Source organism: Salmo salar, chromosome 01, assembly GCF_965601325.2.
Source record: "Salmo salar chromosome 01, fSalSal1, whole genome shotgun sequence".
Lineage (NCBI taxonomy): Eukaryota > Metazoa > Chordata > Actinopteri > Salmoniformes > Salmonidae > Salmo > Salmo salar.
The window spans coordinates 72,419,765-72,445,679 of record NC_138291.1 but is presented as its reverse complement, the minus strand read 5'-3'; the positions used below and the strand labels follow the sequence as shown (position 1 = coordinate 72,445,679).

At 45.0% G+C, this 25,915-nt stretch overlaps 1 protein-coding gene across 1 annotated transcript in view; it reads left to right on the top strand.

Annotated features, from left to right (window-relative positions):
• The window catches only part of LOC106607945 (attractin-like protein 1), a 358,398-nt gene that overhangs the window by 128,805 nt on the left and 203,678 nt on the right, over nucleotides 1–25,915 (top strand). The window contains exon 21 of the mRNA XM_014205458.3: nucleotides 11,272–11,365. Within this exon, the coding sequence (XP_014060933.1) occupies nucleotides 11,272–11,365 (94 nt within the window). The remainder of the gene's footprint in view (nucleotides 1–11,271; nucleotides 11,366–25,915) is intronic.

Sequence of the window (25,915 nt, the reverse complement as noted above, 5' to 3'; positions counted from 1 at the left end):
AGTCAGTCACTCCCCACATCTTCCTGTCAAAGTGCTTTAACAGCAGCTCCTGAAGCACACTGCTCTGCTCCTATTATGATAGTACATTTTATACAGATCCTAATTTAACCATAAATCATATCAGTGTCTGCTCTGCACAGAGAGGAGAGGAGCTCTACAGCTGCAGGCTGCTCCCTGTCTCTTCAGCTCAGCCTACAAGAGCTAACCCCCTGTTAATACTATGCATACTAGACACTTTGGAAGTTTGACAATGTAGTCTACAGAGCTATACATGCACTGGGCCAATGATCATTCATTCTGTTTATCCAGTTTCTATTTTCATTGTGACTGCTATCAGATTTTCCTCGCATATTGGCAATGTATCATACATCATCTACACTAAGCCTGAATGTTAGAACATTCTTAATGCTTACATTGAGCCAGAGTACTGTATACAGTATTACATTAGTCCTAAACTGTCTGTGTAGCTAGGCATAATTCCAACTGAGTAAATCCCTTGTCTTGCTGTTCTCAAAAACTTAAAATGCAAATACGGTATAGCTGAATCACAAAAAATATATTTATGCTTTTTTGTTTTTGGTATGACTGTGAGAGGAGGCATTTCATCTTGTGTCTGAACAAGTATCTGGTTATGGAAGTGTGGGATGTGTTTGGGTATGTTTGATAGCGTGTTTATGTTATGCTGTAGTACAGATACCACTAGGGCTGTGAGAAAGGGCAGTGTATCCTAATAAAATACCAAAACATCTCATTGTACAGAAAATACTAACTTTGCTGTCAAGGGAATAGTATCATGAAAACATATTTACTGAGAGCTATCTTACATTGTCTCTGTGTCAGCTTCTTTAATTGGGTCAGTTACATCTGATTAAAGATGAAAAAATACAATACATCTCTTTGTCAAACTTCTCTATTTGGCTTTGTTCAAAAGAGGGAGGGAGAGATGGAGGGGGAGAGCTCCATTTGGGAATTTGCGCTGGGATGCACAGAGAGAGCTACCGCTCGTAGAGCATATGCCCCAAAGATAAAAAGCTAACAAGCTGCACTGCCTCCCAACACAGAATCCTCATTGTATTTTCGCTGTTAATTCCATTATTTTGATCTCTCTGTGTTTCTCTGAAAATAGGACAGCAAATAGGACAGTGGAAGTGAAGTGGCATGTCTCTACTGCTGCAGTAGTTAGTTAGTGGTGCACTTCACTGGGTTCCGTGCCTCCTACAGAACAGCAGTATGGAGAAGGACGAGGATGGGCAAGTTTTTCTTGCCAGTGTCAGGGATATCACAGTGGACCCTAAGGGTCTGTCTATACTTTATGTATGAAAGTCAAGTTTTAATGGGATATTTCTAAGGCTCTATGCAATGTATTGTTTTTGTCCTGATGATTCGTCACTATGGGTGGAACTGTTTGTTGTTGGTTTTGGCAAAGTCTCTGAGAGAGTGAAAGTATTTGCCTATGTATTTTGAGAACAGATGGTTATATCTGGAGTAATAGCTGTCAAACTTCTGTAAGGAGCTGGATGAGTCAGAGATCATGCTACATTCACAGATTCTCGCTCTCGTGATTCCTCATATTTTATCCATAGAAGGGTTCTTTGGATGAAGGATTATTGACATTTATTTGACATGTGTATCTTAAAGCATAATTGAGAAATACTTAATTAAAGTTAGACGATTTGTGATATTTTGGTTTACCCAAGTCTCATTTAAGACTCCATAATGTTTCACAAATATTCCAACAATAAATTATTTCTCTATTATGATTTAAGATACACATGTAAAATACACTAAATGGCAAAAAGTATGTGGACACCTGATCGTCGAACATCTCATTTCAAAATCATGGGCATTAATATGGAGTTGGTCTCCCCTTTTCTGCTATAACAGCATCCACTCTTCTGGGAAGGATTTCCACTATATGTTGGAACATTTCTGCAGGGACTTGCTTCCATTCATCCACAAGAGCATTAGTGAGGTCGGTCACTGATGTTGGGCGATTAGGCCTGGCTCGTAGTCGGCGTTCCAATTCATCCCAAAGGTGTTCGATGGGTTTGAGGTCAGGGCTCTGTGCACTCCAGTCAAGTTTTTCCACACGGAGCTCGACAAACCATTTCTATATGGACCTTGCTTTGTTCATGGAGGTGTGGTCCCGTATGGCTCAGTTGGTAGAGCATGGTGTTTGCAATGCCAGGGTTGTGGGTTCAATTCCCACGGGGGGCCAGTATGAAATTATATATTTTTTTAAACGTATGAAATGTATGCATTCACTACTGTAAGTCGCTCTGGATAAGAGCGTCTGCTAAATGACTAAAATGTAAAAATGTAAATGAGGCATTGTCATGCTGTTTCAGGAAAGGGCCTTCCCCAAACTGTTGCCACAAAGTTGGAAGCACAGCATTGACTAGAATGTCATTGCATTTACATTTACATTTAAGTCATTTAGCAGACGCTCTTATCCAGAGCGACTTACAAATTGGTGCATTCACCTTATAATATCCAGTGGAACAACCACTTTACAATAGTGCATCTAAATCTTTTAAGGGGGGGTTAGAAGGATTACTTTATCCTATCCCAGGTATTCCTTAAAGAGGTGGGGTTTCAGGTGTCTCCGGAAGGTGGTGATTGACTCCGCTGTCCTGGCGTCGTGAGGGAGCTTGTTCCACCATTGGGGTGCCAGAGCAGCGAACAGTTTTGACTGGGCTGAGCGGGAACTGTGCTTCCTCAGAGGTAGGGAGGCGAGCAGGCCAGAGGTGGATGAACGCAGTGCCCTTGTTTGGGTGTAGGGCCTGATCAGAGCCTGAAGGTACGGAGGTGCCGTTCCCCTCACAGCTCCGTAGGCAAGCACCATGGTCTTGTAGCGGATGCGAGCTTCAACTGGAAGCCAGTGGAGAGAGCGGAGGAGCGGGGTGACGTGAGAGAACTTGGGAAGGTTGAACACCAGACGGGCTGCGGCGTTCTGGATGAGTTGTAGGGGTTTAATGGCACAGGCAGGGAGCCCAGCCAACAACGAGTTGCAGTAATCCAGACGGGAGATGACAAGTGCCTGGATTAGGACCTGCGCCGCTTCCTGTGTGAGGCAGGGTCGTACTCTGCGAATGTTGTAGAGCATGAACCTACAGGATCGGGTCACCGCCTTGATGTTAGTGGAGAACGACAGGGTGTTGTCCAGGGTCATGCCGAGGCTCTTAGCACTCTGGGAGGAGGACACAAGGGAGTTGTCAACCGTGATGGCGAGATCATGGAACGGGCAGTCCTTCCCCGGGAGGAAGAGCAGCTCCGTCTTGCCGAGGTTCAGCTTGAGGTGGTGATCCATCATCCACACTGATATGTCTGCCAGACATGCAGAGATGCGATTCGCCACCTGGTTGTCAGAAGGGGGAAAGGAGAAGATTAATTGTGTGTCATCTGCATAGCAATGATATGAGAGACCATGTGAGGATATGACAGAGCCAAGTGACTTGGTGTATAGCGAGAATAGGAGTGGGCCTAGAACAGAGCCCTGGGGGACACCAGTGATGAGAGCACGTGGTTCGGAGACAGATTCTCGCCACGCCACCTGGTAGGAGCGACCTGTCAGGTAGGACGCAATCCGACCTGTCAGGTAGGACGCAACTCGGAGAGGGTGGAGAGGAGGATCTGATGGTTCACAGTATCAAAGGCAGCAGATAGGTCTAGAAGGATGAGAGCAGAGGAGAGAGAGTTAGCTTTAGCAGTGCGGAGAGCCTCCGTGACACAGAGAAGAGCAGTCTCAGTTGAATGCCCAGTCTTGAAACCTGACTGATTAGGATCAAGAAGGTAATTCTGAGAGAGATAGCAAGAGAGCTGGCCAAGGACGGCACGTTCAAGAGTTTTGGAGAGAAAGGAAAGAAGGGATACTGGTCTGTAGTTGTTGACATCGGAGGGATCGAGTGTAGGTTTTTTCAGAAGGGGTGCAACTCTCGCTCTCTTGAAGATGGAAGGGACGTAGCCAGCGGTCAAGGATGAGTTGATGAGCGAGGTGAGGTAGGGGAGAAGGTCTCCGGAAATGGTCTGGAGAAGAGAGGAGGGGATAGGGTCAAGCGGGCAGGTTGTTGGGCGGCCGGCCGTCACAAGACGCAAGATTTCATCTGGAGAGAGAGGGGAGAAAGAGGTCAAAGCACAGGGTAGGGCAGTGTGAGCAGGACCTGCGGTGTCGTTTGACTTAGCATACGAGGATCGGATGTCGTCAACCTTCTTTTCAAAATGGTTGACGAAGTCATCCGCAGAGAGGGAGGAGGGGGGGGGGGGGGAGGAGGATTCAGGAGGGAGGAGAAGGTAGCAAAGAGCTTCCTAGGGTTAGAGGCAGATGCTTGGAGTTTAGAGTGGTAGAAAGTGGCTTTAGCAGCAGAGACAGAAGAGGTAAATGTAGAGAGGAGGGAGTGAAAGAATGCCAGGTCCGCAGGGAGGCGAGTTTTCCTCCATTTCCGCTCGGCTGCCCGGAGCCCTGTTCTGTGAGCTCGTAGTGAGTCGTCGAGCCACGGAGCAGGAGGGGAGGACCGAGCCGGCCTGGAGGATAGGGTACAGAGGAAATCAAAGGATGCAGAGAGGGAGGAGAGGAGGGTTGAGGAGGCAGAATCAGGAGATAGGTTGGAGAAGGTTTGAGCAGAGGGAAGAGATGATAGGATGGAAGAGGAGAGAGTAGCGGGAGAGAGAGAGCGCAGGTTGGGACGGCGCAATACCATCCGAGTAGGGGTAGAGTGAGAAGTGTTGGATGAGAGCGAGAGGGAAAAGGATACAAGGTAGTGGTCGGAGACTTGGAGGGGAGTTGCAATGAGATTAGTGGATGAACAGCATCTAGTAAAGATGAGGTCAAGCGTATTGCCTGCCTTGTGAGTAGGGGGGGAAGGTGAGAGGGTGAGGTCGAAAGAGGAGAGGAGTGGAAAGAAGGAGGCAGAGAGGAATGAGTCAAAGGTAGACGTGGGAAGGTTAAAGTCACCCAGAACTGTGAGAGGTGAGCCATCCTCAGGAAAGGAACTTATCAAGGCGTCAAGCTCATTGATGAACTCTCCAAGGGAACCTGGAGGGCGATAAATGATAAGGATGTTAAGCTTGAAAGGGCTGGTAACTGTGACAGCATGGAATTCAAATGAGGAGATAGACAGATGGGTCAGGGGAGAAAGAGAGAATGTCCACTTGGGAGAGATGAGGATTCCAGTGCCACCACCCCGCTGGCTCGATGCTCTAGGGGTATGCGAGAACACGTAGTCAGACGAGGAGAGAGCAGTAGGAGTAGCAGTGTTATCTGTGGTAATCCATGTTTCCGTCAGCGCCAGGAAGTCTAGGGACTGGAGGGTAGCATAGGCTGAGATGAACTCAGCCTTGTTGGCCGCAGACCGGCAGTTCCAGAGGCTGCCGGAGACCTGGAACTCCACGTGGGTCGTGCGCGCTGGGACCACCAGGTTAGAGTGGCAGCGGCCACTCGGTGTGGAGCGTTTGTATGGCCTGTGCAGAGGGGAGAGAACAGGGATAGACAGACACATAGTAGACAAGCTACAGAAGAGGCTACGCTAATGCAAAGGAGATTGGAATGACAAGTGGACTACACGTCTCGAATGTTCAGAAAGTTAAGCTTACGTTGCAAAAACCCTTATTGACTAAAATGATACAGTACTGCTGGCTGGTGGAGTAGGCTAGCTAGCAGTGGCTGCGTTGTTGACTTTGAACGTGTAGCTGGCTAGGTAACCTCGATAGTTTCAGTACTACACCTTGTCATGATACAAAGCAACTTTGTAGCTAGCTAGCTAACATAACACTAATCAAGACGTTCCTTGTAATGTATTTAGTTTCTACAATGCTGCTCGTCGGTAATAGTTGGCTGGGTTAGGAAAAATGGCGTCGTGGGGGACGGAAATAGCTGGCTAGCTAACCTCGATGGCTGGCTAGCTAACCTCGGTAATTACTAAACTACACAATTATCAAGCTATGACAAAGACAACTAAGTAGCTAGCTAGCTAACACTAGTCAAATCGTTCCGTTGTAAAGTATTAGTATCTACAGCGCTGCTAGTCGGTAACGGTTGGCTAGCTAGCAGTGGGTTAATGATGACTAGGTGTGTTGACTAAGTCTGGCGCCGCGTCGCGGCTGGCTAGCTCACCTCGATAATTACTCAAACTACACAATTATCTTAGATACAGAGACAGCAAAGACAACTATGTAGCTGGCTAACTAACACTAACACCACACTAATCAAGTCGTTACGTTGTAATGTAATAGTTTCTACAGTGCTGCTAGTCGGTAGAAGTTGGCTAGCTAGCAGTGATGACTAGCTAGCTAGCAGCTAGCAGTGTTGACTACGTTAGGAGGACGAAGATAGCTAGCCTCGATAATTACTCAATTACTCTAAACTACACAATTATCTTTGATACAAAGACGGCTATGTAGCTAGCTAAGAAGAATTGCTCAGATCAAACAAATCAAGCCGTTGTAATGTAGTGAAGTGTAATATTACCTGTGGAGCGAAGCGTCGTGCGACTGCTCGCTCCAAACTGGAAGTACCGGGTCATTATAAACCAGTCATCGGATTAACACACTGTCCTCTCTAGATCATAAACCAGTCATCAAATTAACACACTGTCCCCTCTAGATCATAAACCAGTCATCAGATTAACACACTGTCCTCTCTACATTATAAACCAGTCATCGGATTAACACACTGTCCTCTCTATATCATAAACCAGTCATCAAATTAACACACTGTCCCCTCTAGATCAAAAACCAGTCATCGGATTAACACACTGTACTCTCTAGATCTTAAACCAGTCATCAGATTAACACACTGTCTCCTCTAGATCATAAACCAGTCATCAGATTAACACACTGTCCCCTCTAGATCATAAACCAGTCATCAGATTAACACACTGTCCCCTCTAGATCATAAACCAGTCATCAGATTAACACTGTCTCCTCTAGATCATAAACCAGTCATCAGATTAACACACTGTCTCCTCTAGATCATAAACCAGTCATCAGATTAACACACTGTCCCCTCTAGATCATAAACCAGTCATCAGATTAACACACGGTCCTCTCTACATTATAAACCAGTCATCGGATTAACACACTGTCCTCTCTAGATCATAAACCAGTCATCAGATTAACACTGTCTCCTCTAGATCATAAACCAGTCATCAGATTAACACACTGTCCCCTCTAGATCATAAACCAGTCATCAGATTAACACACTGTCCCCTCTAGATCATAAACCAGTCATCAGATTAACACACTGTCCCCTCTAGATCATAAACCAGTCATACGATTAACACTGCCTCCTCTAGATCATAAACCAGTCATCAGATTAACACACGGTCTCCTCTAGATCATAAACCAGTCATCAGATTAACACTTACTCCTCTAGATCATAAACCAGTCACCAGATAACACTGTCCCCTCTAGATCATAAACCAGTCATCAGATTAACACACTGTCCCCTCTCGATCATAAACCAGTCATCAGATTAACACACTGTCCCCTCTAGATCATAAACCAGTCATCAGATTAACACACTGTCCTCTCTACATTATAAACCAGTCATCGAATTAACACACTGTCCTCTCTAGATCATAAACCAGTCATCAGATTAACACACTGTCTCCTCTAGATCATAAACCAGTCATCAGATAACACTGTCCCCTCTAGATCATTAACCAGTCATCAGATTAACACACTGTCCTCTCTAGATCATAAACCAGTCATCGGATTAACACACTGTACTCTCTAGATCTTAAACCAGTCATCAGATTAACACTGTCTCCTCTAGATCATAAACCAGTCATCAGATTAACACACTGTCTCCTCTAGATCATAAACCAGTCATCAGATTAACACACTGTCCCCTCTAGATCATAAACCAGTCATCAGATTAACACACGGTCCTCTCTACATTATAAACCAGTCATCGGATTAACACACTGTCCTCTCTAGATCATAAACCAGTCATCAGATTAACACTGTCTCCTCTAGATCATAAACCAGTCATCAGATTAACACACTGTCCCCTCTAGATCATAAACCAGTCATCAGATTAACACACTGTCCCCTCTAGATCATAAACCAGTCATCAGATTAACACACTGTCCCCTCTAGATCATAAACCAGTCATACGATTAACACTGCCTCCTCTAGATCATAAACCAGTCATAAGATTAACACTGTCTCCTCTAGATCATAAACCAGTCATCAGATTAACACACGGTCTCCTCTAGATCATAAACCAGTCATCAGATTAACACTTACTCCTCTAGATCATAAACCAGTCACCAGATACCACTGTCCCCTCTAGATCATAAACCAGTCATCAGATTAACACACTGTCCCCTCTCGATCATAAACCAGTCATCAGATTAACACACTGTCCCCTCTAGATCATAAACCAGTCATCAGATTAACACACTGTCCTCTCTACATTATAAACCAGTCATCGAATTAACACACTGTCCTCTCTAGATCATAAACCAGTCATCAGATTAACACACTGTCTCCTCTAGATCATAAACCAGTCATCAGATAACACTGTCCCCTCTAGATCATTAACCAGTCATCAGATTAACACACTGTCCTCGCTAGATCATAAACCAGTCATCGGATTAACACACTGTACTCTCTAGATCTTAAACCAGTCATCAGATTAACACACTGTCTCCTCTAGATCATAAACCAGTCATCAGATTAACACACTGTCCCCTCTAGATCATAAACCAGTCAACAGATTAACACACTGTCCCCTCTAGATCATAAACCAGTCATCAGATTAACACTGTCTCCTCTAGATCATAAACCAGTCATCAGATTAACACACTGTCTCCTCTAGATCATAAACCAGTCATCAGATTAACACTGTCTCCTCTAGATCATAAACCAGTCACCAGATAACACTGTCCCCTCTAGATCATAAACCAGTCATCAGATTAACACACTGTCCCCTGTAGATCATAAACCAGTCATCAGATTAACACTGTCTCATCTAGATCATAAACCAGTCATCAGATTAACACACTGTCCCCTCTAGATCATAAACCAGTTATCAGATTAACACTGTCCTCTCTAGATCATAAATCAGTCATCAGATTAACACTGTCTCCTCTAGATCATAAACCAGTCATCAGATTAACACACTGTACCCTCTAGATCATAAACCAGTCATCAGATTAACACTGTCCTCTCTAGATCATAAATCAGTCATCAGATGAACACTGTCCCCTCTAGATCATAAACCAGTCACCAGATAACACTGTCCCCTCTAGATCATAAACCAGTCATCAGATTAACACACTGTGCTCTCTAGATCATAAACCAGTCATCGGATTAACACAATGTACTCTCTAGATCTTAAACCAGTCATCAGATTAACACACTGTCTCCTCTAGATCATAAACCATTCATCAGATTAACACACTGTCCCCTCTAGATCATAAACCAGTCATTAGATTAACTCACTGTCCTCTCTTGATCATAAACCAGTCATCGGATTAACACACTGTACTCTCTAGATCATAAACGAGTCATCAGATTAACACACTTTCCTCTCTAGATCATAAACCAGTCATCAGATTTACAAACTGTCTCCTCTAGATCATAAACCAGTCATCAGATTAACACACTGTCCCCTCTAGGTCATAAACCAGTCATCAGATAACACTGTCCCCTCTAGATCATAAACCAGTCATCAGATTAACACACTGTCCCCTCTAGATCATAAACCAGTATTCAGATGAACACACTGTCTCCTCTAGATCATTGAATGCTGTGGCGTTAGAATTTCCCTTCACTGGAACTAAGGGGCCAAACCTGAACCATGAAAAACAGCCCCAGACCATTATTCCTCATCCACCAAACTTTACAGTTGGCGCTATGCATTTGGGCAGGTAGTGTTCTTCTGGCATCCACCAAACCCGGATTTGTCCATCGGTCTGTCAGATGGTGAAGTGTGATTCATCACTCCAGAGAACGCGTTTCCATTGCTCCAGAGTCTAATGGCGGCAAGCTTTACACCACTCCAGCCGATGCTTGACATTGCGCATGGTAATCTTAGGCTTGTGTGCGGCTGCTCTGCCATGGAAATCCATTTCAGGAAGCTCCCGACAAACAGTTCTTGTGCTGACGTGGCATCCTGAGGCAGGTTGGAACTCTGTAGTGAGTGTTGCAACCGAGGACAGATGATTTTTACACTTCAGTACTCAGCAGTCCCGTTCTGTGAGCTTGAATGTCCTAACACTTGGCGGCTGAGCCGTTATTGCTCCTAGACGTTTCCACTTCACAATAACAGCACTTACAGTTGACCGGGGCAGCTCTAGCAGGGCAGAATTTTGACGAACTGACTTGTTGGAAGAGTGGCATCCTATGACAGTGCCACGTTGAAAATCACTGAGCTCTTCAGTACAGGCCATTCTACTGCCAATATTTGTCTATGGAGATTGCATGGCTATGTGATAGATTTTATACACCTGTCAGAAATGGGTGTGGCTGAAATAGCCGAATCCACTAATTTTAAGGGGTGTCCACATACTTTTGTGTAGTGTATATGTCAACAGCCCTTCCTCCAAAGGACCCTTCTATGGAATCATGTACTTAGACTCACTCATATAATGGCTTGAGAGTATTTTGTTCTCATTATGCCCTCTCTGCCCCAGGTTACCTTGACCTCATTGCGCTGAAACAGCGTTCTATCCATTTCCTCTGCATTCTCTCGATCAGACCACTCAGAATGAGTAACTATAAACACACTCCCCAGTCCCATCATTTTTTGACATACACATGCAATTTCAACTGATCATTTTATCCCCAAGGTTTCTGGTCAGCATATATACAGAAGCTAACAGTCATGATTTAAACATTGACTTGCTGTAAACATTCAAACTCTATCTGCCTAATGTTGCTCTTGAGTGTGCAATATGTTTATATTCAATGCTGTTTTGTCCTCTGCAACTATCACATTATGTGACTCACTGTCACTCCCCTCTGGCTAACCCAAGGTCACTGATTTTAAGGTTAGGTGAGGACACCAGTGTTGGCCCCTTTGCCACCAGAGAGTGCCGTTTAGACATAAACAGAACAGTCCAGGAAGATGTCAGATTCGCCCGAGAACTCAGGGCCATGTTCAGCCCTGTCACTCTCCTGTCTGACTCACTGACTCACAGGTTTGACTCACAGGTTTGTGTGTTGTGCATCATTGTGAGAAGACTGACAGTGTTTTCCTCTTTCTCCTCTCTCCCCTGCTCTCCTCTCTCTTTCTCCTCCCTTTGTTTTATTTGATCACGGCAGCTTGCAAGTGCAACGGACATGCCAATCTATGTCAGGTGTTGACAGGGAAATGTTACTGTCAAACCAAGGGGATCAAGGGAGACCAGTGCCAGCTGTAAGTATGATGTATTTTGTCTTAGCACACTTCATTATCAACCCTTTTGCATCATTCCACCACAACAGCAATACATAGGATGATTTTAGCTCCTACCATGTTAATGGTATATCCCACTACTACTGTTTGACCTGGTCGCCTCTAGCTGTGGATGAGATGTGGGGCTGTACTCACTCTGAAACTTTGAGTCTCACAGTGTCAGCAATTTGGCTCTCTGTTAATTTGCGTTTAGGGCCTTAAAGCCCAGGCTTTAGTACCAGTAATGGGGGTTGGCACAGGAGCCACAGCACCCACTGTGTTTGTGCCATCCTAGTGCCAGGCTGGCCTTCTGCAGCAATATAATACTCCAAAGTGCCTTCACTGGCGCGGTAAAGGCAGGGTGAAAAATGCTGCATCAATAAATCTTGGAGTAGAGGAGTAGAGGAGTGGAGGAGTGCACTGCTGCCACTGGCACTATAGTGTTCTAATGAGGCCTACTTAACACTGGAAGGTGCCTGTGTGCGTGCGTGTGTGCGCACGTGGGTGTGTGTGAGTTTGCATGCACGTGTCTTTGAGGGATTGAGAGATTGATGAAGAAAGTAAGTGTGCATGCATATATTGTGTAGAATAGTCTCTCTGTGAATGTCAAATCATGTGTGCATGTGTATTTTATAGCGGTGCTTTGCATACGAGTGAAAAGGTTTTGTTTTGCAAATGGGACATCTCTCATCATTACCATCTGACCTTTGCTCCCTTTACAGGACTGACATGCTGTGCAGTCTCCTGCGTTGCTCACACGTGCATGCACACTCTCTATTAACCCTCTAGAGTCTAGCGTCTAAGCCCTGTCTAAGCCGGTGGAGGGGAGGGGGGGTTGGTTCTAAGCTAACATATGGAATTGTTTTAAGATGGTCATACCAACAATCGTTTAGCTATTTGATTTAGAATTTTAAGTCCCATTAAGGTATAAAAATATATAATATATACAAAAATGATTGGATGAAACATTGAATTTGGCATTACTGCTATTAGCCAATAGAAATGCATTGAATAACAGATTCACTACATGGAACAACAGATAGTCCCCGCCCCAAAAAACTAAAGGAACTTTGTTCTGCAGTGTCTGTCCTATATCTGAGAGAGATAAGAAAGATCAGTAAACATAATTTTCTTTATTTCTTTTTACATGTATTTATCCCCTTATTTTAGGCATTCAACTATCTCCATATATACTTCCATTCATCTTTTTAAACTGGTACCGGGGACCTTCAGATGAGTCTTGTGAGGCTTGAGGGCATCCAATGGCAAAACGGAGAACACCATTGTATTCATGAGAGTCTCAGATTTCCACAGAGTGGTCATAATATACTGAACAAAAATATAAATGCAACATGTAAAGTGTTCGTTTCATGAGCTGAAATAAAAGATCCCAGAAATGTTCCATACACACAAAAGAACAAATTTCTCTCAAATTTGGTGCACAAATTTTTTTACATCCCTGTTAGTGAGCATTTCTCCTTTGCCAAGATAATCCATCCACCTGACAGGTGTGGCATATCAATTAACTGATTAAACAGCATGATCATTACACATGTGCACCTTGTGCTGGGACAATAACCACTCGAAAATGTGCAGTTTTGTCACACAACACAATGCCACATATGTCTCAAGTTGAGGGAGCGTGCAATTGGCATGCTGACTGAAGGAATGTCCACCAGAGCTGTTGCCAGATAATTGAATGTGAATTTCTCTACCATAAGCTGCCTCCAACGTCGTTTTAGAGAATTTGGCAGTACGTTCAACCGGCCTCACAACCTCAGACCACATGTAACCACGCCAGTCCAGGACTTCCGCATCCAGCTTCTTCACCTACGGGATGATTTGAGACGAGCCACCAGGACAGCTGGTGAAACTGTGGGTTTGCACAACCGAAGAATTTCTGCACAAACTGTCAGAAATCGTCTCAGGGAAGCTCATCTGCGTGCTCATCATCCTCACCAGGGTCTTGACCTGACTGCAGGTGTAAAGCTCACCACCATTTGACACTGGAGCAGTGGAAACGCGTTCTCTGGAATGATGAATCTAGGTTTGGCGGATGCCAGGAGAACGCTACCTGCCCAAATGCATAGTGCCAACTGTAAAGTTTGTTGGAGGAGTAATAATGGTCTGGAGCTGTTTTTCATTGTTCGGGCTAGAACCCTTAGTTCCAGTGAAGGGAAATCTTAATGCTACAGCATACAATGACAGTCTAGACGATTCTGTGCTTCCAACTTTGTGGCAACAGTTTGGGGAAGGCCCTTTCCTGTTTCAGCATAACAATGCCTCCGTCCACAAAGCGAAGTCCATACAGAAATGGTTTGTCAAGATAGGTGTGGAAGAACTTGACTGGCCTGCACAGAGCCCTGACCTCAACCCGATCGAACACCTTTGGGATGAATTGGAACTCCGACTGCAAACCAGGCCTAATCTCCCAAAATTAGTGCTCTTGTCCCCACAGCAATGTTCCAACATCTATTGGAAAGCCTTCCAAGTCCTAGTTTTTCCACCCATTTCAATCTAAACCATATTGGTTGCTTACAGTAGATTCATGACTCCTCAAAAAATATGTTAACCTGTACAGTATCAAACTAGGCTACAGAAAAAGAGATTCAACGGTGATATTGATTAAACCATGCACAGAACAACTGTTGTTGTTTAATCCGCAAAAATCTGAATGTTGGCGAATGGTGGACGGTTAGCAACTTGGTAAAATAATTCCTATTTTTCATTTTTCAGTCGTCCTTCACTTAGATACTTGAAGTGTCGTGAGTGAGAGCAGTCGGCTTCCCGCATTGATTTATATTTGTTCTCTCCGCTGCAGGCACTGTGCGCGACTGCTTGATGTCAATTTCCAATCAAATGCTTTTGTCGTCAAAACTCTGTTTTTCTGAGAGTTTTCTCAAAATGGCTGTGTGTAATGGAAGGCATTTATTTATTTGCCATTTTGATTATGAACGAGCGATTTCCCCTGGGCTGACGGTAAGCGCCCCCATCCCCCTGCTTCAGCAGGTCTGCACGCTCTGGCGGGCTGCAATAAAGGAACCATTAGCAAGAGCAGGATGCCTGTGTCTGTGCGTGGGTGGTTTTGTTTTGTGCGCTTGTGGCATGCATGTATATGAGTTTATGTTTTTGTGACCAACTGTTGTTAAGTTATATAGTTATATATATATTTGTTAAATATTTGTAGATATAATAAGCATAGTGAATGTATATGTATGTGTTCGTCAGCCATATCAGTGTGCCTGTGTGTCACGCCCTGACCGTAGAGATCCTTATTATTCTCTATGTTTGGTTAGGTCAGGGTGTGACTCGGGTGGGGAAGTGTATGTTTTCTGTTTCTTTGTTTGTGGGCCGAGTGTGATTCTGTAACGGCTGTCTTCATAAATGGACCAAGGCGCAGCAGGTATGTGAATACTCATATTTAATTACCCAACAAAAGGAGTAAAGCATCCACAGGAAACAATAAACACGACAGCAGCAACAGTTTGCAGGCTAAAAAACGCAGTGCAAAACAACCACCCACAACCCCAAAGAAAAACACACACACCTATATAGGACTTCCAATCAAAGGCAACTCAACACACCTGCCTTCAATTGGAAGTCCCAATCAACAATACAAACATTCCCCATACACAAAACTGCCACGTCCTGACCCCAAAACTAAAACAATAGCTCCATCTGCTGGTCAGGACGTGACAGGTTCCCAATCAGAGGCAGCTGTCTATCGTTGTCTCTGATTGGGAATCATATTTAGGCAGCCTGTTTTCCACCTGTGTTTGTGGGAGGTTGTTTTCCGTTTAGCACCTGAGCCTGACAGAACTGTGCGCTTTCGTTTTTTCACCGTTTGTTATTTTTGTTTGAGTGTGTTGTGAAGTAAATTATCATGAACACTTACCACGCTGCGCCTTGGTCCACTTCTCCTTCTAACGACGAGCGTTACACATTGTGTGTTTTTACTTGTGTGTGTGTGTACAGTATGTGTGTGTGTGTGTGTGTATCAAGGTTTTGCGCCGGACAAGTGACCGGGAAGATAAAAATGTATCGGACATTTGAGAAATTTACCGGTCGTCCATATGCGTTGGGTGCGTAACCCATTAGGGCGTCCACCCACGCAGTCAATGCCATCAATAAACAAAGGATATTGGCCAAATGAGCCACATTTACATGTGCTTAGAATCATCCTTTAACAAATTACAAAACACTATTCCTTGTGTTTTGATTTGTAGCATATGTGAAACTTCATAGCCTATTGGTTTTTACTTTCCTAAAACAATAAATGTCCAACTCACAGTTCAGCGGTCTGAGATTTGAGCACTAAAGGGCATTGCATGCATAGGCTTAGGCGTCCACTGTATGATATAAACATAGAAATATACACTACCGTTCAAAAGTTTGGGGTCACTTAAATGTCCTTGTTTTTGAAAGAAAAGCTATCTGTCCATTTAAAATAACATCAAATTGATCAGAAATATAGTGTAGACATTGTTAATGTTGTAAATGACTATTGTAGTTGAAACGGCAGATTTTTTATGGATACCTACATCGGCGTACAATCTTGAAGAGTGGATTCAGCTCATTATCAGCAACCATCACTTCAGTGTTCTAATGTCACGTTGTGTTAGCTAATCCAAGTTTATAATTTTAAAAGGCTAATTGATCATTAGAAAACCCTTTTGCAATTATGTTAGCACAGCTGAAAACTGTTGTCCTGATTAAAGAAGCAATAAAACTGACCTTCTTTAGACTATTTGAGGATCTGGAGTATCAACATTTGTGAGTTTGATTACAGGCTCAAAATGTCCAGAAACAAAGTACTTTCTTCTGAAACTCGTCAGTCTATTCTTGTTCTGAGAAATGAAGGCTATTCCATGAGAGAAAGTGCCAAGATGTGTACTACTCCCTTCACAGAATAGCGCAAACTGGCTCTAACCAGAATAGAAAGAGGAGTGGGAGGCCCTAGTGCACAACTGAGCAAGAGGACAAGTACAGAGTGTCTAGTTTGAGAAACGGACGCCTCACAAGTCCTCAACTGGCAGCTTCATTAAATAGTACCCGCAAACACCAGTCTCAACGCCAACAGCGAAGAGGCGACTCCAGGATGCTGTCCTTTTCCAGCTACAGTCCTTGGTAGCGTGCCGCGTCGGTGGGACTGTATTATCCTCAAAGCGGACAAAGGTGTTTAGTTTGTCTGGAAGCAAGACGTTGGTGTCCGTGACGTGGCTGGTTTTCTTTTTGTAGTCTGTAATTGCCTGTAGACCCTGCCACATACGTCTCGTGTCTGAGCCATTGAATTGCAACTCCACTTTGTCCCTGTACCGGCATTTCACTTGTTTGATTGCCTTGCGGATGGAATAACTACACTGTGTATATTCAACCATATTTCCAGAGATCTTTCCATGGTTGAATGCGGTGGTTCGCGCTTTCAGTTTTGTGAGAATGCCACCATATATCCATGGTTTCTGGTTAGGGTAGGTTTTAATAGTCACAGTGGGTACAACATCTCCAATGCACTTCCTTATAAACTCACTCACAGAGTCAGCAGTCAATGTTATTCTCTGAGGCTTCCCGGAACATTTCCCAGTCCACATGATCAAAACAATCTTGAAGAGTGGATTCCGATTGGTCAGACCAGCGTTGAATGGTTCTAGTCACGGGTACATCCTGTTTGAGTTTCTGCCTGTTGGACGGTAGGAGAAAAATGGAGTCGTGGTCGGATTTGCCGAAGGGAGGGTGAGGGAGGGCCTTGTATGCATCGCAGAAGTTAGAGTAGCAGTGGTCCAGTGTATTACTCGCACGAGTGCTGCAGTCAATGTGCTGATAGAATTTAGGTAGCTTTGTTCTTAAATTAGCTTTGTTAAAATCCCCAGCTACAATAAATTCAGCCTCAGGATATATAGTTTCCAGTTTACATAAAGTCCAGTGAACTTCCTTGAGGGCCATCAAGGTATCTGCTTGGGGGGTATACGCTGCTGTGACTATAATTGAAGAGAATTCTCTTGGGAGATAATGTGGTCGGCATTTGATTGTAAGGAATTCTAGGTCAGGTGGACAGAAGGACTTGAGTTCCTGTATGTTGTTATTATTACACCATGAGTAGTTAATCATGAAGCATACACCCCCGCCATTCTTCTTACCAGAAAGATGTTTGTGTCTGTTGGCTCGACGCGTGAAGAAACCCGGTGGCTGTACCAACTCCGACAACATATCCCGAGAGAGCCATGTTTTCGTGAAACAGAGAATGTGACAATCTCTGATGTCTCTCTGGAAGGCAACCCTTGCCCTAATTTCGTCCACCTTGTTGTCTAGAGACTGGACATTGGAGAGTAATATACTCGGAAGCGGTGGGTGGTGTGCACGCCTACGAAGTCTGACCAGGATGCCGCTCCGTCTACCTCTCCCGCGGCGACGTTGTTTTGGGGTCGGCCTCTAGGATTAGATCCCATGTCTTGGCTGGTGGTCCAAACAAAGGCTCCACTTTGGGAAAATCGGATTCCTGGTCGTAATGTTGGTAAGATGACGTCGCTCTTATATCCAATAGTTCTTACCGGCTGTATGTAATAACACTTAAGATTTTCTGGGCTAACAATGTAAGAAATAATACATAAAAAACAAAATACTGCATATTTTCCTAAGGACTCGAAGCGAGGCGACCATCTCTGTCGGCGCCATCTTGCAATGGCCTTTTGCCGCTCTGTATCTCAAATCCATATCAAATATCTAGTTTAAAAAAATATATTTGCTATTGAGCTCAAAATTGAGTTGAGAAAAAAAAGCTGAAAGCTGAGAACATCCTTTCTCCACCCAAGTTGTGTTTTCCCCGCATTTGGATTTTAAAATGTTATACTATCAAAACACTTTTTTTTCTCTCCCGGAGCATTTTTCTTCCTTGGGAAAGGAGAGAGAGAGTGGCTCTCTCAACACAGAAGCAGGCCCCAACAAAACAGGCACAGGGGCAAGCAGAAAGACACTATGATTATAAGAATCATGAGGATAATGTACTTTACTATTTGACCAAATCATGGTTTTAGCCTCTTAAACAAAATTGTCGCAGTCTGTAGTCCTTTCTTGTAGGCTTTTCAGTATAGACATACTCTCTAACTTTCATTTTACTTCAATGAGGCCTCATCTTCTTTTTTTGGGGTTATTTTTTACCCCTTTTTCTCCACAATTTCATGATGTCCAATTGGTAGTTACAGTCTTGTCCCATTGCTGCAACCCCCGTACGGACTCGGGAGAGGCGAAGGTCGAGAGCCGTGTATCCTCCGAAACACGACCCCGCCAAGCCACACTGCTTCTTGACACACTGCTCACTTCACCCGGAAACCAGCCGCACCAATGTGTCAGAGGAAACACCATACAGCTGGCGACTGAAGTCAGCGTGCATGCGCCCGGCCGCCACAAGAAGTCACTAGAGCGGGATGGGAAAAGCCAGCCGGCCAAACCCTCCCCTAACCCTGATGATGCTGAGCAAATTGTGCGCAGTCACATGGGTCTCCCCGTCGTGGCCGGCTGCGACACAGCCCGGGATCGTACCCGGATCTGTAGTGTTGCCTCTAGCACTGTGATGCAGTGCTCTCTTGCTCTCTCATTCTCCTCAGCAGAGGCAGCTCGCAAGGAGCAAGAGAATGGTGCTCGAAATCGGGGCTACAATTTGGCCGGCTGCAATTTTATTTATCGGCTTTTCATTTATTTTATCGCCCAAAAGCCGGCAATGTGGTTGGCTTGTTCATTCTCTGTCCTTTGCTCCAGAGTTGTCTCACAGTGCCTTTGTCTGCTTAGATCTGCAGTGTGGACATCAAGCTCACTGGCCCACTCTACATAGGCTACAAACAAGCATGCACACACACACGTGAGCTGGGGTACAATAGATCTGATATATGTAGAATGAAGTGTCCTTCCCGAATTTCCATTTACAAGATGAAAAGAGAGAAAAAAGAACCAATGCAGACCCACTCACTAACAAATGACTGTTTTTTGACACACAACCAAACAAACTGTTATGCAGACAGAAACACACTGGTATGGAGTGTGTTGTCTCTTCACCATTGCTTATGTATGATTGCCTGTTACAGCCCAAGAGCTGGGCACATGGTGCGTGGTGGGATGCTTGATTGTTTTCCAGTCACACATTGAGCAGGGGAATAGTCGTGGCCAGGGTCATGGGGTGAGGTCAGTGGGTTAGGGAGTTACTGTAGGGTCATTGGATCTAGGCCACAGAGCCAAATTTAACGAAGAAAGAAACAAATCCAATTCCAGTACTTATCTCAACACCTGCCACGCAGCTGATGCTTTTCAATATCTGGTGTGCTACCCTGTTTAAAATTGTATTCATTCATGTGTGTCTGTTCAGATGTGTGTGTGTGTGTGTGTGTGTATGTGTGTGTGTGTTTGTGTTTTTTTGGGGGTGGCAGATAGCAAAGAGGTTAAGACCGTTGGGCCAGTAACAGAACAGTTGCTGGTTTGATTCCTCTTGCCAACTAGGTTAAAAATCTGTCGATGTGTCCTTAAGCAAGGCACTTAACCCCAATTACTCCTGTAAGTTGCTCTGAATAAGAGTGTCTGCTAAATGACTAAAATGTAAATGTTTTCAAATACAGTATGTGTGTATTTGTGAGTATACCGTGTATTCCTGTGTGCTTCTGCCTGCGTGCCCATGGACCAGCGAGGCAGAGCAATGTTTGATGGAGGGAGATGTGAGCCTTAAGTGGTGGACAAGGGAAATTTGCACTGAGCAAATAAATGTCAAGTTAAGTGCCTGTTGAAATTGCCTCCATGTGGGAAGCAGGCTGCATCCAAGCGTTGCTGTCGGGGAGAAAATAGGAAATAAAAGGCAGAAGAACAGCAGCCATGACAGATTTCAGAAAACACTATGATAATCTCTTCAGTGTTGGATCTGCTGCCATATAGTCTTTCCTACAGTAACACCTTAACCTGTTTAGGTCTGTCCTTGTTTGCACTCAGCTGCTAATGATCTTTTTCTTGTGTGTTTGTTTTGATTAGGATTGAGTACTCTGTGTGTGTGTGTGTGTGTGTGTGTGTGTGTGTGTGTGTGTGCGTGCACTCAGCTGTATGATTGTGCACCCCAATACATGTCAGACATGCTTTTAAGTCATGTACCCAGTAGGTCCCTCAAGTCCTCTGGCACTGGCCTTTTAACTATCCCAAAGCCTAGGACCAAGAGTCATGGAGAGGCAGCCTTTAGTTACTATGCCCCCAGCCTCTGGAATAGCCTGCCAGAGAACCTGAGGAGGCCTGAAACTGTGGACATATTTAAAATACAGTTGAAGTCGGAAGTTTACATACACCTTAGCCAAATACATTTAAACTCAGTTTTTCACAATTCCTGACATTGAATCCGAGTAAAATCCCCTGTCTTAGGTCAGTGAGGATCACCTCTTTATTTTAAGAATGTGAAATGTCAGAATAATAGTAGAGTGATTTATTTCAGCTTTTATTTCTTTCATCACATTCCCAGTGGTTCAGAAGTTTACATGCACTCAATTAGTATTTGGTAGCATTGCCTTTAAATTGTTTAACTTGGGTCAAACGTTTCGGGTAGCCTTCCACAAGCTTCCCACAATAAGTTGGGTGAATTTTGGCCCATTCCTCCTGACAGAGCTAATGTAACTGAGTTAGGTTTGTAGGCCTCCTTGCTCGCACGCGCTTTTTCAGTTCTGCCCACAAATTGTCTATGGGATTGAGGTCAGGGCTTTGTGATGGCCACTCCAATACCTTGACTTTGTTGTCTATAAGCCATTTTGCCACAACTTTGGAAGTATGCTTGGGGTCAATGTCCATTTGGAAGACCCATTTGGAAGGCCCCGGGGCGGCAGCGTAGCCTAGTGGTTAGAGCGTTGGACTAGTATTTTTTTTATTTTTTTATTTTTTTTATTTCACCTTTATTTAACCAGGTAGGCAAGTTGAGAACAAGTTCTCATTTACAATTGCGACCTGGCCAAGATAAAGCAAAGCAGTTCGACAACATACAAAAACACAGAGTTACACATGGAGTAAAACAACATACAATCAATGATGCAGTAGAATAAAAAAAATACAAAAATAAGACTATATACAATGTGAGCAAATGATGTGAGATAAGGGAGGTAAAGGCAAAAAAATGCCATGGTGGCAAAGTAAATAAAGTATAGCAAGAAAAACACTGGAATGGTAGATTTGTAGTTTGAAGAAAGTTCAAAGATAAAATATAAATAATATGGTGCAAAGGAGCAAAATAAATAAAATAAATAAATACAGTAGGGGAAGAGGTAGTAGTTTGGGCTATGTACAGGTGCAGTGATCTGTGAGCTGCTCTGACAGCTGGTGCTTAAAGCTAGTGAGGGAGATAAGTGTTTCCAGTTTCAGAGATTTTTGTAGTTCGTTCCAGTCATTGGCAGCAGAGAACTGGAAGGAGAGACGACCAAAGGAGGAGTTGGCTTTAGGGGTGACCAGAGAGATATACCTGCTGGAGCGCGTGCTACAGGTGGGTGCTGCTATGGTGACCAGTGAGCGGAGATAAGGGGGGACTTTACCTAGCAGAGTCTTGTAGATGACCTGGAGCCAATGTGTTTGGCGACGATTATGAAGCGAAGGCCAGCCAACGAGAGCGTACAGGTCGCAGTGGTGGGTAGTATATGGGGCTTTGGTGACAAAACGGATGGCACTGTGATAGACTGCATCCAGCTTGTTGAGTAGGGTATTGGAAGCTATTTTGTAAATGACATCGCCGAAGTCGAGGATTGGTAGGATGGTCAGTTTTACGAGGGTATGTTTGGCAGCATGAGTGAAGGATGCTTTGTTGCGAAATAGGAAGCCAATTCGAGATTTCACTTTGGATTGGAGATGATTGATGTGAGTCTGGAAGGAGAGTTTACAGTCTAACCAGACACCTAGGTATTTGTAGTTGTCCACAAATTCTAAGTTAGAACCGTCCAGAGAAGTGATGCTGGACAGGCGGGCAGGTGCAGGCAGCAATCGGTTGAAGAGCATGCATTTAGTTTTACTTGTGTTTAGGAGCAGTTGGAGACCACGGAAGGAGAGTTGAATGGCATTGAAGCTCGTCTGGAGGGTTGTTAACACAGTGTCCAAAGAAGGGCCAGAAGTGTACAGAATGGTGTCGTCTGCGTAGAGGTGGATCAGAGATTCATCAGCAGCAAGAGCGACATCATTTATGTATACAGAGAAAAGAGTTGGCCCAAGAATTGAACCCTGTGGTACCCCCATAGAGACTGCCAGAGGTCCAGACAGTAGGCCCTCCGATTTGACACACTGAACTCTGTCAGAGAAGTAGTTGGTGAACCAGGCGACGCAATCGTTTGAGAAACCAAGGCTACTGAGTCTGCCGATGAGGATGTGGTGATTAACAGAGTCAAAAGCTTTGGCCAGGTCAATGAATACGGCAGCACAGTAATGTTTCTTATCGATGGCGGTTACGATGTCGTTTAGGACCTTGAGCGTGGCTGAGGTGCACCCATGACCACTTCTGAAACCAGATTGCATAGCGGAGAGGGTGCGGTGGGATTCGAAATGGTCGGTAATCTGTTTGTTGACTTGGCTTTTGAAGACCTTAGAAAGGCAGGGTAGGATGGATATAGGTCTGTAGCAATTTGGGTCAAGAGTGTCACCTCCTTTGAAGAGGGGGATGACAGCAGCTGCTTTCCAATCTATGGGAATCTCAGACGACACGAAAGAAAGGTTGAACAGGCTAGTAATAGGGGTTGCAATAATTTCGGCAGATAATTTTAGAAAGAAAGGGTCCAGATTGTCAAGCCCAGCTGATTTGTAGGGGTCCAGATTTTGCAGCTCTTTCAGAACATCAGCTGAATGGATTTGGGAGAAGGAGAAATGGGGGAGGCTTGGGCGAGTAGCTGTGGGGGGTGCAGTGCTGTTGAATGCAGTAGGGGTAGTTAGGTGGAAAGCATGGCCAGCCGTAGAAAAATGCTTATTGAAATTCTCAATTATAGTGGGCTTATCGGTGGTGACAGAGTTTCCTATCCTCAGTGCAGTGGGCAGTTGGGAGGAGGTGTTCTTATTCTCCATGGACTTTACAATGTCCCAGAACTTTTTAGAGTTGGAGTTGCACGAAGCGAATTTCTGTTTGAAAAAGCTAGCCTTGGCGTTTCTAACTGCCTGTGTGTATTGGTTTCTAACTTCCCTAAAAAGTTGCATATCGCGGGGGCAGTTCGATGCTAATGCAGAACGCCACAGGATATTTTTGTGTTGGTTAAGGGCAGTCAGGTCTGGGGAGAACCAAGGGCTATATCTGTTCCTGGTTCTAAATTTCTTGAAAGGGGCATGCTTATTTAAGATGGAGAGGAAGGCATTTAAAAAAAATAACCAGGCATCCTCTACTGACGGGATGAGGTCAATATCCTTCCAGGATACCAGGGCCAGGTCGATTAGAAAGGCTTGCTCGTTGAAATGTTTCAGGGAGCGTTTGACAGTGATGAGTGGAGGTCGTTTGACCGCTGACCCATTACGGGTGCAGGCAATGAGGCAGTGATCGCTGAGATCTTGGTTGAAAACAGCAGAGGTGTATTTAGAGGGCACGTTGGTTAGGATGATATCTATGAGGGTGCCAGTGTTTGCGGCTTTGGGGTTGTACCTGGTGGGTTCATTAATAATTTCTGTGAGATTGAGGGCATCAAGCTTGGATTGTAGGATGGCTGGGGTGTTAAGCATGTCCCAGTTTAGGTCACCTAGTAGCACGAGCTCTGAAGATAGATGGGGGGCAATCAGTTCACATATGGTGTCCAGAGCACAACTAGGGGCCGAGGGGGGTCTATAGCAGGCGGAACGGTGAGAGACTTGTTTTTGGAGAGGTGGATTTTTAAAAGTAGAAGTTCAAATTGTTTGGGTACAGACCTGGATAGCAGGACAGAACTCTGCAGGCTATCTCTGCAGTAGATTGCAACACCGCCCCCTTTGGTCGTTCTATCTTGTCTGAAAACGTTGTAGTTAGGGATGAAGATTTCAGAGTTTTTGGTGGACTTCCTAAGCCAAGATTCAGACACAGCTAGGACATCCGGGTTGGCGGAGTGTGCTAAAGCAGTGAATAAAACAAACTTAGGGAGGAGGCTTCTAATGTTAACATGCATGAAACCAAGGTTATTACGGTTACAGAAGTCATCAAAAGAGAGCGCCTGGGGAGTAGGAGTGGAGCCAGGCACTGCAGGGCCTGGATTCACCTCTACATCCCCAGAGGAGCAGAGAAGAATAAGTATGAGGGTACGGCTAAAAGCTATAAGAATTGGTCGTCTGTGACGTCCAGAATAGAGAGAAAAAGGAGCAGGTTTCTGGGGGCGATAAAATAGCTTCAAGGTATAATGTACAGACAAAGGTATGGTGGGATGTGAGTACAGAGGAGGTAAACCTAGGCATTTAGTGATAGTGAGAGAGATATTGTCTCTAGAAACATCATTGAAACCAGAAGATGTCATAGCATGTGTGGGTGGAGGAACTGAGAGGTTGGATAAGGTATAATGAGCAGGGCTAGAGGCTCTACAGTGAAATAAGCCAATAAACACTAACCAGAACAGCAATGGAGAAGGCATATTGACATTAAGGAGAGGCATGCTTAGCCGAGTGATCAAAGGGTCCAGTGAGATTAAGACAGCTAGCCGGGCCATAGGTAGCAAGCTGGTGGAAGATGGGAGGGAGGTCTGTTTTTAGCCAGCTCGTACGTTTCCGTCTGTGGGTTAGTGGGGTTCCGTGTGGAAGGGGGGACCTGTCCAAGTTGGCAAAATAGTTAGTTATAGTGGCCCAAGAAAAGCGGACTGGGGCGCGTCGCTGGAGGCTCCGGACTGGGGTGCGTCGCTGGATGCTCCGGACTGGGCCGCGTCGCTGGAGGCTCCGGACTGGGGCGCGTCGCTGGAGGTCTGGAGCTTAGGGCTGGCACACCCCGTCCTGGCTGGATGGTTATTGTAGCCCAGCAAGGGCGGGGCGCTGTTACAGGACGAACTGGGCTGTGCTGGTGAACAGGGGGTACTGTGCGTAGAGCAGGCGCAGGATAACCTGGGCCGTAGAGACGCACTGGAGACCAGATACGCTGAGCCGGCGCACTTCTTCCTGGCTGACGGCCAACTCTAGCACGGCAACCGTGAGGAGCTTGTACTTCGCATGGGCGACACAGTGCGCATCACCGCATACCACGGTGCTTGTTCAGTCACTCGCTCCCCACGGTAAGCACGGGGAGTTGGCTCAGGTCTTAAAACCGCCTTAGCCAATCTACCCGTGTGCCCCCCCCCCCATTTTTTTTTTGCTGCTGCTTCTCGGGCCTCGGTTGTTGCCTTGCCTGTCGATCTCGTCGCTGTACCTCCCTTGCTGCTTCCACCTGTTCCCATGGGAGGCGATCCCTTCCGGCCTGGATCTCCTCCCACGTCCAGGATCCTTTACCATCCAGGATGTCCTCCCATGTCCAGTCCATCGGCCCACGCTGCTTGGTCCTTTGGTGGTAGGATCTTCTGTCACGATCGTCTAAAGGAGTGGACCAAAGTGCAGCATGGTTACTGTTCATCGTTGTATTTATTTACCTCA